The 12,662-nt window shown below is 47.4% G+C and overlaps 1 protein-coding gene across 9 annotated transcripts in view; it reads right to left on the reverse strand.

Moving 5' to 3' along the window:
• The window catches only part of GABBR1 (gamma-aminobutyric acid type B receptor subunit 1), a 33,918-nt gene that overhangs the window by 3,262 nt on the left and 17,994 nt on the right, over positions 1 to 12,662 (reverse strand). For 7 of the 9 annotated variants that reach the window (XM_049877499.1, XM_049877680.1, XM_049877589.1 and 4 more), the window contains 12 exons: positions 10,572 to 10,814; positions 9,481 to 9,544; positions 7,779 to 7,856; positions 6,116 to 6,266; positions 5,384 to 5,516; positions 3,995 to 4,111; positions 3,783 to 3,890; positions 3,254 to 3,347; positions 2,342 to 2,469; positions 1,599 to 1,727; positions 1,220 to 1,363; positions 331 to 509 (listed from right to left, as the gene is read on the reverse strand). In XM_049877499.1, the coding sequence (XP_049733456.1) occupies positions 336 to 509; positions 1,220 to 1,363; positions 1,599 to 1,727; positions 2,342 to 2,469; positions 3,254 to 3,347; positions 3,783 to 3,890; positions 3,995 to 4,111; positions 5,384 to 5,516; positions 6,116 to 6,266; positions 7,779 to 7,856; positions 9,481 to 9,544; positions 10,572 to 10,814 (1,563 nt within the window). In that variant the 3' untranslated portion in view covers positions 331 to 335. Of the gene's footprint in view, positions 1 to 330; positions 510 to 1,219; positions 1,364 to 1,598; positions 1,728 to 2,341; positions 2,470 to 3,253; positions 3,348 to 3,782; positions 3,891 to 3,994; positions 4,112 to 5,383; positions 5,517 to 6,115; positions 6,267 to 7,778; positions 7,857 to 9,480; positions 9,545 to 10,571; positions 10,815 to 12,662 lie in introns of those variants that run through there. The other 2 variants (XM_049877861.1, XM_049877772.1) reach the window with 2 other exon arrangements.

Below are 12,662 nucleotides of genomic sequence, written 5' to 3' on the forward strand. Positions count from 1 at the left end.
CCTCGTAAGCAGACAGGAGTGCTGTATGAGAAGAGAAGGATGTAGTGAGGTTGCTGAGGAGTCCGAGAATAAGTAGCTTCAAGCAAGGTACAAAGTAAATTATGAAGCAGTGACAGAAAATTATGTGAGTGACTAAGAGAGAAAAGATCTGTTTCCCAGAGTATTGGAGATATAGGTAACCCCAGGGCTCACTGAGGGACACATATTCACCAGTGATGGGATTGGATACCACGGCCTTCCCCACTGGGGATAAGGATCCCCTGCTCCTCCTGAGTCCCCACCCCTGCCCTCCTCCCTTGCCCTCCCCCAGTGGACTGTTCCCCCTTTCACCTCCCTCATTTATACAGCAAATGAACCCGACTCCCATCACAGCTAAGCCGATCAGGGGGCTCAGAGGGGCCCCTGGGAAGGCCCCCAGAGGGGTCTGGGGGTGTCGGGGGGTGGCGCCTGGAGCGGAGCTGCTGCCGAGACTGGAGCTGATGGCGCAGTTCAGAGACTCGCTCCTCTTTCTGGAGGAAGAAAAACAATTGAGAGAGTGGGAGGACAGGAATTTTGAAGAGGTGGGAGGAAGGAGAGGGAGGAGTGGGCGAGAAGCAGGGTAGATGGACAGCAGAAATTAAAAGGGGAATTAGGAAAAGATGAAGGAAAGCCAAAAGCACAGAATGGGGGAATCAGTAGAAGGAATGTGAATGGGAAAATGAAAGGAAAGGAAAAAAAAAAAAGAGAGAGAGAGAGAAAATGGGGGAAAGGAAGAAAGGTAGGTGCACAAAGCTTCCAATAAATCATGCAAAGCCAACTGACCCTTAACTAGAGTCTGGGTGCATTGGACATGTGGGCGTCCACCCAGATTCACTTGCCAGGGTGGTGTACTCCCCATCCGTCTGCTCTGAGTGTTGACTGCTATGCTAAAGACTCACAACCCTGCTTGAAGCCCACCTCCTTCCTCAAGGGGTTGAGTCAGCACCACAGTCATGCTCCAGGGCCCCCACCCCAGCACCAGATCAGCCAAACACTAGATTTCACCTGAGACCCAATCTTCACTGGACACTTCCCCTTCCCTATCCTGTTCTACTCACCTACTTACGTTTGTTTCAGAGACACTGAACTGTCCCCACCCCCACCCAATAAATCATGCCTCAGGCTCTGCTTCAGAAAACGAGGCCCACGACTTTGGGCCTCCTGGGCCCTCCATCACCTCACTCTACTGGCAGCCACATACTTCAGCAATGATCTTTTCCAGTTCGCGGTTTTCCTTCTCCAAGAGCCGGGACTTCTCCTCCTCATTGTTGTTGGTCGATGACCCTGTCTTCATGGTGTCCTGCGCCTCTGATTGCCATTCCCCTCGGGTGATCAACCTGCGCATCTGAGTTAATTGTTTGGGGCATGAGGTGGCCGAACAGTGATGGTGTCAGCAATCAGCAAGCAGTGGGTTGGAGTTAGAGGGAATGGAGTTGGAGGGAAGTAGAGGGGAAATCTGGGCTCAAAAAAAGGGAAGATGTGGGAAGAGAAGTCAGGGAAGGGCAGAGGAGCAGAGTCTTGGGAAGAAGGGACAGAGCAGATATGGGACTGGACAAGGTGGGAGCTAACCAGAGCCTCACCTTGGGCACAAAGAGCACAACCAGAGTAATATAGGAGGAGAAAACAATGGCAAGAGAGGCGAAGGCAAACGCTGCATCCTGCTGACTGGAGAGAATCATGGTGACAGGGGCAGTGATGAGGCACAGGACCTAGAGGGACATAGTGTTTGTGGACTTTTAGGTCTGCAAGTTCAGAAAAGATTCAGGGATTTCTTCCCCCAGTAGAGGGTCTCTGAGGACAGTTGCCTGGTGGTCATTTTATTTGAAAATGATCTATGTTCAAGATCATCCTCAACTCCAGATTGAGAAGAATCCCATTTAAATTCTCCTGAACCAGTTCCCAGCTCTAGGGCAACCCCTCCCTAAAGGCAACAACTCCAAGGATCTCTATACACACATTCAGGGTTCTCCAGTCACTGGGGATAACCTGAGCAGAATGGAAACACAGGCAGGAAACCTCCATTCAGATTCTAGATTTCAGCCTGTGGACCACGGACAAGCAATCTAACCTCAGTGTTTCAGTTTCCTTATTTACAAAGTGCAGATACTAACATCTGTGTCATTGGGTGTCTCCATGAAGATTAATGGAATATTGCCTATAATGGGCTTTGTGAACTATAAAGTGCTTTACAAATCTGACGCATAAAGAACTTTTTAAGGATTCTAGGCACCTGATCCCACATCTCCTGATTCTCCCCAACCCAGCACATGTGCTTGCTATAGTAGGCCCACGGGGTCAAAGGCCAGGTGTTCAGGCAGCTCACCGCCACATTGTAGATGGCCATGCCCACCGCCCGGTGGTCATTGATCTTCTCAGTGGACACACTCTTGGTCTCATAAGCAAGAAAGATTCCCAGTAGCAGCAGTAGCCCCTTGTAACCATAGAAAATGCCTAGGAAGGCAGGAAAGGGTCACTTGGGCAACAGGATCTCCCCTGCTCCTCCATTCCATCCTCATGTTCTGTCTTTGCCCTTCACCTACTGCTGCTCCTTATTCTAGCTCCACCATGGAAAGGCGGACCTCCTCTCCAATCCAGCCCTTCTGACCTAGCACACCCCTCCCTGTCTGTGTTCCTTAGGCCCCACTCCCACCCCAGCATCCACTCAACTAGCCCAGGCCTCACATCTTCCTCCTCAGATTAGAAGTCAATTCGCACACAGGAAGATGATGGTCATGAGAAGCTGTCAGTCAGGCAAGAGTCGTTGAACAGCTGTGAATGGGTGACCTTGGGCCACACACAATGTCTCACCCACTTACCCTCCAGGTAGGAAGATGACTTTCCAGGCTGAGGATAGGATTGCCATTCATGGCCACAAATCAAAACAAAGGGGCCCAAATCTGTGACCCCACAACCCCAGTCTTACTCTAGGGAGCTGACTAGACAGAGATGTTCTCAGGTCAGAGAATAGGGATGAGGTCATTCTTTCACTCCCTAGGTTGAATTCAAGTTCTGCTTCATCTCTGCTTTGGCCCCCAAACTCTTCGCAGCAAACAGCCAACTCGCCCCTATTCTCAGAAAAGATTCATGTGATGCCAAAGAGGAGGACTTCAAAGTGTGCTGACATAAGGTCTCTGCTTCCTTTCCCAAAGACCTTTCTCCTCCCAAACCTACTGTTTTTTTCCACCCCTCCTGCCCTTGCTGCATCATTCTCTTCCACCACCCACATCACACACACCAAGCCAAGTGTTCATCTTCTTGGAACTGCAGTGCTCCAGTTGGGGCAGAATGGAAACGTCAATGTCTTCCTTCGGCTCCTCCTTGGCAAAAGTCTAAGGGAGAAAGAGGGCCATGGGAAAGATGGTTGTCATCCTCCTCCAAGCTCCCCAACTCTGCTCAGTGCCTGACTCCCAGCTCTGCCCCCTCCTTCCTATGAGACCCTCAATACTAATGCCAAATCTCACCCTAGGCCTAGAGCATTTGACTGAACACACTGCAAGTGCTTTTTCCCCACTTCCCAGGATGCTTGGAAATTCTACACATCTTTCCCAGATGCCCACCATATCCTGCCTTTCTTCAGAGTAATTCAGAGGCCTCTAGGACCCTCCTAGAGGAAAGGAGGGGAAGAGCTGCTGAGGTACAGAAGCCTAGGAAGCACTCTTTCATGGTGTAGCTTTATTCCTCAAGACCACACGCAGCTCCTGGACCCTGACCACCAGGGAGCTCTGCTCAGCCTCCTGACCCCAGCATCTCCGCTCAAGCAGTACCTCGATGGTTCGGTGTAACGGATCCACAATCTGCCAGATGGCAAGAGTGAGGACGTCCATGCCCACCAGCAGGCCCACCGTGGAGTACAGCTTCCAGGGTTCTAGGGTCTTGGTGAACACATGGAGCACAGGCATGTCAGGGGAAAACCCCCTAAGCAGAGGAGTCTATGTTATCCCCGGGAGCTGAGGGGTGAGAACAGGAAGAAGCTCACCTTCCTCCACTCCTTCTTTTCCTCCTTCTTTGTGAAGACCGTGTGGACCCACCAGATCTTGGTGAACATGGAGCCATAGCCCAGACTGAAGCCAAGGCCCAGGAGCCAGAGCCGGGCCTAGGAAAGGAGAGAGTGCACAGGTAGACAAGGGCAGGGTCACAGTGGGAAGTATGGGCAGGGAAGAGATGACAAAACAGGAAGGACACAACCAGGATGGTACAGGGGCTGAGGAGGTCCACAGGGAATGGTCTCCCTACCTTCAACAATTCCTCCCACCCATCTTCTACCAGGTGTTCTTGTTAAAAGCTCCTGGTTTTAATGGCCAAACACATCTGATTGCTCCTCAATGCCTACAGGTCATGGCCTGAACACCTCATGATGTGACACAGGCCCTTCACAACATGGTCCCAACCAGCTATCCAGGCTCCTCTTTCAGCCCCCACCTGCCCCTTGCTCCAACCATGCTCAACTGCTCACACTTCCTTGATCCACACTCTCCTGTCTTTGTTTCTTCAGCTGACAAATTCACATGCACCCTTCAAGACTCAAATGCCACCTCCTTTGTAGGGGCCACTCGACCACAGACTGTGAGCTGCTTTCTCGTCTTTGCTCCCCCAGCACTTTGTGCAGATCCTATGCTAGCACCTTTCAAACTGCACTCCAGATAGTTGTCTGCCTCTCCCACTACACTCGGGTCTCCTTGGGGACAGATAACTCTGCTGAGCTATAGTTTGTGGATGTGTGTTCAAATGTCGTGTGCACAGAGGCACGATGAGGACAAGCATGGGGCAGAAGAAAAAGGGGGAGTAAGGTCAGGCAAAAGTAGAGGAAATGGTGTGTTTTTCCCACAAGCATTACAGAGAACCACACAGATACCACTGCTGATCACAGAAGCCAGGCTTTCCCCAAACCCCAGAGCCTTCCACGTCCCAAGCATCCCAGAAGCCCTCCTCCCTGTCTGCCAGTGGCCCCTTCCCTCCAACTCCCATGGCTATCGTTTTAGCTCTCTGTCTCTGTCCTTCCAAACCCCAGCTCCCACAGGAAGTCTGCAGTTCTGGTTCTGTGCCCCCACGCTGCTGACAGGCCACCATTGTTCAGGGATTCTTTGAGCACACTCCTTCCTTCGTCTTCAATACCGCTCTCCTCTTCTCTGGAAGGCATGCCATGGCAACTGACACACGAACTACAGAATGAACAAGGTTTGGAGGCACAGAAAGAAGGGGCAAAGCCAGACAGAGACCAGAGGGGTGATGCCAGAATGAAGGAATGGCAATAACAGTCTGGAAAAATGCAGAAGGAAGGCCAGGGAACCATAAATCATGGAAGGTGTCCCTGAGGGTGACTGAAGAGCCATATTTTGCAAGGTATTTGCCACCTCCTCCTTCTCACCTGGCAGACAAAGGGGAAACGGTTTCTCCCAATGTGATAACCGTCCAGTCCAAGAGGGAAGACAGCAGCTAATGCCAGCGAGCAGCCCACAGCAGTCAGATTGTTCAGGTTGGGCTGTGAGTTCTGGATATAACTAGGGCAGAGGTGGGAGGGTAGGAAAGGGAGAAAGAGCAGAGTTAACCCCTTCCTCAGGGAGGCTCAGCTCTCCAAATGCCACACAATGGCTGACCCTAAACTCAGTGTCACAGGACTAAAGGAAGACAGGCATGGAGCAGGAGCAGAGCCTTGAGAGCCAGCTGTAGCAGGGAGCTGGAGGTGCAGCTGTAAGAGGGTTTCCCAACAGCACAGGACCCCTGCTGGCATGTACTCTACTCAGGACCCATGCCTCTCTCATTGTTGTTCATTGCCATTGTGGTGATTCTAACTCATGATGACGCCACGTGTGCAGAATAGAACTCACTCCATAGGGTTTTCCAGGCTGAAACAGATCACCAGGCCTTACACCTGAGGTGCCTCTGGGTGGATATGAAGCACCAACCTTTCAGTTAGTAGTCCAGTGCTTAGCCATTTGCACCACCCAGGAACTCCTTTTACCTAGCCCCAAAGGAATTTTTTTTCTAGCTAGTTGTTTGGGGGCAGGGATAGGGGTAATATCTACTTCCCCCCGAACCTCCATCCCCAGTGGTTACAGGAAAAAGACTAAGTCAGAATGAAGACAGAAGAGAAACTTACCGGACATGGGAGTTGTAGATGTTAAAGGAGAGACAGACAACAGCTAGGACAATGCCCAGGCTGGAGAGAACCGAGACAGAGATAAAGAGTTTCTGTGACAGGAAGCGGAATGTCTTGATGACCAGGGTCTGGTCTGCTGGGGGGGAACCGCCTGCATGACAAGGGGGAGAGTAAGAGTGGAGGAGAAGCAGGCAGGAAAAAGGAATGAAGACGAGGTAGGAGAAAGGAGCAGAGGACAAAGGAGCTAGTGGACATTCTCGTCCTTGACTCTGAGGACTTGAGCCCTCGCTCCACTGAGTAGGGGCTGTTGTGGATGGAACGCTCAGTGACTTGGAGGCTCTTATGAAGCAATTAGAAATGAGATGGTGAAAAGAGCGAATGTTCTGTCCAGAGGTTGGGAAGTGCTAAGGCATATCACCAAAGTTGTAGAGATGTTTTTTTTATTGTGTGTCTGTTCTGTTCTTCTTTCTTTTACCGAAGTGGGATGGGAGGGAGAAGGGGGTAGCTGAGAATTCATTTTATGAAGTCTTCTACAACCCAAATCCAAAGCTGCTGAAGACAACTACAGAATCATAAAGCTAAATGGTCTTCAAGTATCTAGTCTGGCCTCCTAACACTGAGCCAAAAAAAAAAAAAAACAAAACAAATCTGTGACTTTAACCCTGGTAGGGTGATAGTCCCAAAGGTGTTTTCAGTTGTTATTAAGAGAAAGTACAAATTTGTTGAAGAGTTCACAAAAAAAACCTAATTAATTTCAATTTGCTTCACTAAAAAAAAAAAAAGTGTAATTTAGGCCATGCAGCATTTATAGCAATGCAGAACACTGTCCTAAATTCAAGTCATTAAAAAGAAAAAAAAATAATAATTGCACTTCAGCAGTGCTGGGAAGATCGTAGCTGTATTCAAGGGCTGAGCCTCCCATCCAAACCCAGTTGCCATGGAGTCAACTGAGACTCACAGCAACCCCATGTGTGTCAGAGTAGAGCTATGCCATGTAGGGTTTTCAGTGGCTGATTTTTCACAAGTAGCTTGCCAGGCCTTTCTATCCAGGTGCCTTTGAGTGAACTTGACTGCCAGGCTTTCAGTTAGCAGCCCTGTGCTTAACCATTTGCTCCATCCAGGGATTACAATTTATCTCTAGGTCCTTCCTTTCATCTACCTTCGGTATCTTTCCTATTTCCTATAATTTAATCCACCAGGCACACATGGAACAGTTGTTCACTTTCTCTCATTAAAAAGCACATTTTAGCGGAAGATAATGATATGACACCTTGCAGGCCCTCCTACAGCTTAAGTAACTCTTTTCCTGACAAAGACAACAAGGCAGCTCTAGGCTTGAAGTAGCTGGTTCAGATATATCAAGGCACCAGGACCTCTGGGGAACCCAAATGGAGTTTTCATTTCCCACCCTCATCCACCCCCTGCCCCTAATCCCCAGTTACCCCAGCAATGCTCTATGTTTAAAAGCACATTGCTACCAACCGCCTATTCCCTCTCTGAATACACCAGCCTCCCCTACTCATGTCTTGGAGGTTGTATTCACTTTCTTTTAACTCAGCCCAAGCCCCATCTCCCTGCCATATTCCACCCTCATTCAAATGGATGGCCCTTCTTCTAAGCTATTCACAGGAGTTGAAAGAAAATATGAACAGAAGCCACTTACCAATCCACTTATCTGTTTTGGACCATGAAAGATCATCCTTGGTGCTGTCATAGTAGCCAATCTTCTTGTAGCTGCCACCTGGGTAGACGACAACAGAAGGAGTGACCACGGGTGGGTGCAGACTGGCTCCTAGGCATTCTCCACTTCCTATTTTCCTAACGCCATTTCTACTGTTGTGTCTGATTTTACCTTCACCTGACCCCCTGAAGGATGCTTGGCAGGACCTCAGACGGGCTGCATGAATCAGCAACTTGCCTTAAAAGCAATGCAGTTTCCAAGGCAACACAAATACAAAAGAATATCTTACGTATTTAAAATCCTTCAGTGAGGAAGGCTCCACAGTATCTGCCACCCATTCCCCTGCTCACACCTCTCCCTGCAAGATGTCTCTCACATTGAGTCTTGTTGCTAAAGCTTTAAACAGATTTCTGCTTTTTCACCCTCTCATGACAGAAACAATCACAGGATCTATTTTCCCATTGGCTTTCACCTTAATTTTAGAAATCTCTCTGCCGTTGGCTTGTGTTCTAATTCCTTAGATAACTTACATCTGCCTCGTAAAGAACCACTAAGTACAATTCAGTCACTCCTAAGATTTCTGTTCCAGATCTGAGCTATCCTAGTTCCCATAACTCTTCTTTAAAGAGCCAACTCACACCCCTTCCACTATGGCTGAAATCCATTTCCTCTCATTCTGGATACAAAGAAGATCTGAGAGGATGTGGGAGGTGTGGAGAAGGGGAGAAAGATGCTTTTCATGGGAGGCCAAGAACTGGCTCTCTTGGCCATGCTGTACGAGGCCGCAAGTGGGGGTGGAGTTGAAAGTTAACTCAGAAGTTTCTCAAATACCTAAGTGTGCTAACATTCAAGAAAATACACTAAAGAAAAGCCAAACTATACACACTATACATTAGGAGTAGTTGTTTATATAAAAAGGAAATTCAATGGATTCTGTTAAAAAAAAAAAATAGCAAGTTTCCTAGATTCAACTTCCCTTGAGTCTATGCGTACACACTGACAGGTCAATAACTTTTCCACCCAACCCAGCCAAGGGGAAATTTCTACAATTAAAATGGAAGCTGTTATGGGTTGAAGTGTGTCCCTCAAAATATGTATCAGAAATCTAACCCCTATAACTCTGGATAGAAAATTCCATTTGAGAATAGGGTTTTCTTTGCTATGTTAATGAGGTCGAATCACTTCTGAGTTATAAAAAGAGGAGATTAATACAGAAGCAAGTATGTACTGGGGAAGACAGATGCCATGGGAGAATCACCAAGAATCAAGGAATGCCCTGGGCTACCAACAAGGAAGGAATCGACATGACTGAGACCCTGATTTGGTCTTTTAGACTCCAGGACTGTGAGAAAATGAATTCCCACTCTTTAAAGCCACCCACTTGTGACATTTCTGTTATAGCAGCACTAGGAAACTAAGACAGAATTTACTGGGAAAAAGCGAATGGCTGTTTTCGGTTTGCATGCTCCTTTCCAGGAACATAACCACTGAACTCAAGGAGACATCCTTACCAGAGTTTTTTACTATTATTATTTAAAAGCTTGATGAACACAGTTGCAAGAGAAGGGGAGAGGCACCCAGGCAACCCTGTGATGTCTCTGGGTGTTCTCCTGCCAGAGGGGAGTCTTATCCCAGTTCTAGCCTGGCCCCCCGCCCTCCCCACCCCTCCTGCCCCAGCACTCACCCTGTAGCTGTTCAATAAGTGTCCATGCCATCCGAGAGCCACTGGCATCAAACACCACATGGCCCTGAGGGAGGCAAACATGTGTCAGAAGGCAAAGGGGATAAAAGCAGAAGAGAAAAGGGGACATCAAGGGCTCTTTCAATCCTTATGTTTTTGATGTAACTGAGCTTCTGAATGAATGCTATTTATGGCATTTGCCTGCATATAGGACATACCCCAGATGCCCATACCCTAGATTTCAGAAACATTATTCTTTTGAGAAGAAGCCTAGTCAGTGAGATTTGAATAGGAAAAATCCCCAGGCCGAGTGCCAGGAGACATGGCTTCTATGTAACCTAAGCAAGTCACTAAATCCCGCAGGGCACTAATTTTCCCACTTTAAAAGGAATAAGATGATCTTTTAGACTTTTTCTTCTTTTAAAATTCCATGATTCTCATCTGACTCATGAATATCCAGTCTAGTTTGAAAAGAAATGAGGGAAGAGTTGAAAGAAACTGAATATGCTGGTTTTTTTTTCCCTCTAGTCTTTCATGGGTTTTCCTGGATAGGGGTCCCTACTCCCCTGGCACTAGACTGATAATTGCAGAAGGGGAGCTGAGAGAAAAACAGAATGCATGTCTCTAGGAGAAGGAGCCTCTGAGGGAGTCTCTCTCTCCCTACTGGAGGGCTAAACCCATTGCCATCAAGTAGAGTTCAACTCATTGCAGCCCTATAGGACAGAGTAGAATCACCCCATAGGATTTCCAAAGCTGTAATCTTTTATGGAAGCAGACAGCCACATCTTTTTCCCATGGAGGACTGTGGGTTCAAACCACCAACATTTTGGTTACCAGCTGAGTGCTTTAACCACTGTGCCACCAGGGCCCCTCTAAGGGAGGACCAAGCCAACCAAACCCACTGCTGTCAAGTCGATTCCAATTCATAGTGACCCTATAGGACAAAGTAGAACTGCCCCATAGAGTTTCCAGGGAGCACCTGGTGGATTTGAACTGCCAACCTTTTGGTTAGCTGCCATAGCTCTTAACCACTGTGCCACCAGGATTTCCCTAAAGGAGAACAGGGGAGTGTAAATGAAGTTGCCGTAACTCACAGAGACACCCTCAAAGGATGAGGAGTTCATTGCCCGATAGATTTGGTCGGTAATGGTCTGGTTGTTGTAGTTGAAGTCCTCCAAGCGTACGCCTGAGCGGCCGCCACCTCCAGATGTCTTATTCAGGGCCAACGCCAAGGCCCAGATGGCATCGTAAGCCAGTGGTGCCTCCTGGAAGCCTCCTGTCTCCTCTGGGTGTCTTTTTAGTCGTTTAGTCAGTTTCTCCACAAACTCCTGGGATGTCTGTGGAGGGACGATGGGAAGAAAGGGTTGGAATGTGTACGTGTGAGTAAGGAGGGGGATCTCAATCTGATTCTGGCTCCCTCTCCACCCAGCTCCAACATTTTGACTCGAATGGATAGTTTGTGTTCATGTTGTCAGGTTAAGCATACGTACATTCAAAATCTTGACTGTACTCATGTATCTGTCTTAGGTTGGAGGCTACTAAACTACAGCAGGAATTAGCTGGATACAATAGTCTTAGTTTACACAGCTGCTTTTTTTTTTTTTTCTTAGCTCAGAAGTACTAACAGAGAGAGGCTTAATAAATACTTTGGATAGAGAATAGCAAAGGACAGAAGGTAGAGATAGAGCAAAAAAAAAAAAAAAGACGTGGACATTTTCATGAAGAGTTGATGTTCTACGCTGATGTTCTCTCATCCTTCAGATTTTCTCAAGGGAGTTAACTCAGGACCTAACAGTTCTAATTCTGAAAGATCCCAGAAAAAATAAAGCCACAGCCTTCTCACGCTCTCCCCCTAGTCTCACACCTTCCTGTCAACAAAGAAGTTTTTTCTTTAGTGTGTCATCCTGGTGTGCTTTCAGTCCACTGCATCTTAGAATATTTTCAGTGGAAACTGTAGAAATACCCTTCACATATTGAAAGTCCTTCATTCAATCCCTACACCCATACCCCCTGACCTCTACCTTCTTTTCCCCAGAAAGCTAAAAAGAATGGTAGCTCTTTTTGTCATGAAATAGGCCAAGAGACCTGAATTTCTACACTTGGCAAAATAAATTGCCATTTGGCCAAATAGCCATTGGTATATTACCTATCCTTTTAAAAATATCATCTGTGTAATGGGGAAAATCACATCTTCCCCTTCTAACCTCCTAGAACACAACAAGAAAAGGCTCAGTGGCCATCTCTTGGCAAAGTACAAGTAATACACAGGGGCATTACACAAATAACACTATTTGGATTTGGAATGTTTTACACATACATTGTAATGAAGGAATGAATACATGAATGAAGATTAAATAAAAATCTTTGTTCTCCATGTCCTGTCCACTTTTCCTTCCATTCAACTTTCTGGAGACATGGGGGAGTAAGATATGCAAATAGGCAGCGTTGGGTATCGGATCAGCCTGGGTTTTGAAGACAGACAAACCTGGGCTCTACTACCCTTAAGGATGGGACCAGGTTTCATTCTTCCCTTAATCCTTAGCATCTAGCACTGTGCCCAGTCTATATGGACAAACGATAAATGTCCATTGGATAGACAAATGAATGTTGTTGTTGTTAGGTGCCATCAAGTAGTTCTGACTCATAGCGACCTTATGTTCTACAGAAGGAAACATTGCCTAGCCCTGCGCCATCCTCACAATCGTTGCTATGCTTGAGCCCACTCTTGTAACCACTGTGTCAATCCACCTCCATGAGGGTCTTCCTCTTTTCCACTGGCCCTCTACTTTACCAAGCATGATGTCCTTCTCCAGGGACAGATCCCTCCTGATAATATGTCCAAGGTATGTGAGATGTAGTCTCTCCATTCTTGCTTCTAAGGAGCACTCTGGTTGTACTCCTTCCAAGTCAGATTTGTTCGTTCTTTTGGCAGTCCATGGTATATTCAATATTCTTTGCCAACACCACAGTTCGAAGGCATCAGTTCTTCTTGGGACTTCCTTATTCATCATCCAGCTTTTACATGCATATGAGGCAATCCAAAACACAATGGCTTGGGTCAGGTGCACCTTAGTCTTCAGGGTGAGATCTCTGCTTTTCAACACTTCAAAGGGGGCTTTAGCAGCAGATTTTCCCAATGTGATGCGTCTTTTGATTTCCTGACTGCTGCTTCCACAGGTGTTGAC

The sequence above is a fragment of the Elephas maximus genome, chromosome 1 (assembly GCF_024166365.1).
Source record: "Elephas maximus indicus isolate mEleMax1 chromosome 1, mEleMax1 primary haplotype, whole genome shotgun sequence".
Lineage (NCBI taxonomy): Eukaryota > Metazoa > Chordata > Mammalia > Proboscidea > Elephantidae > Elephas > Elephas maximus.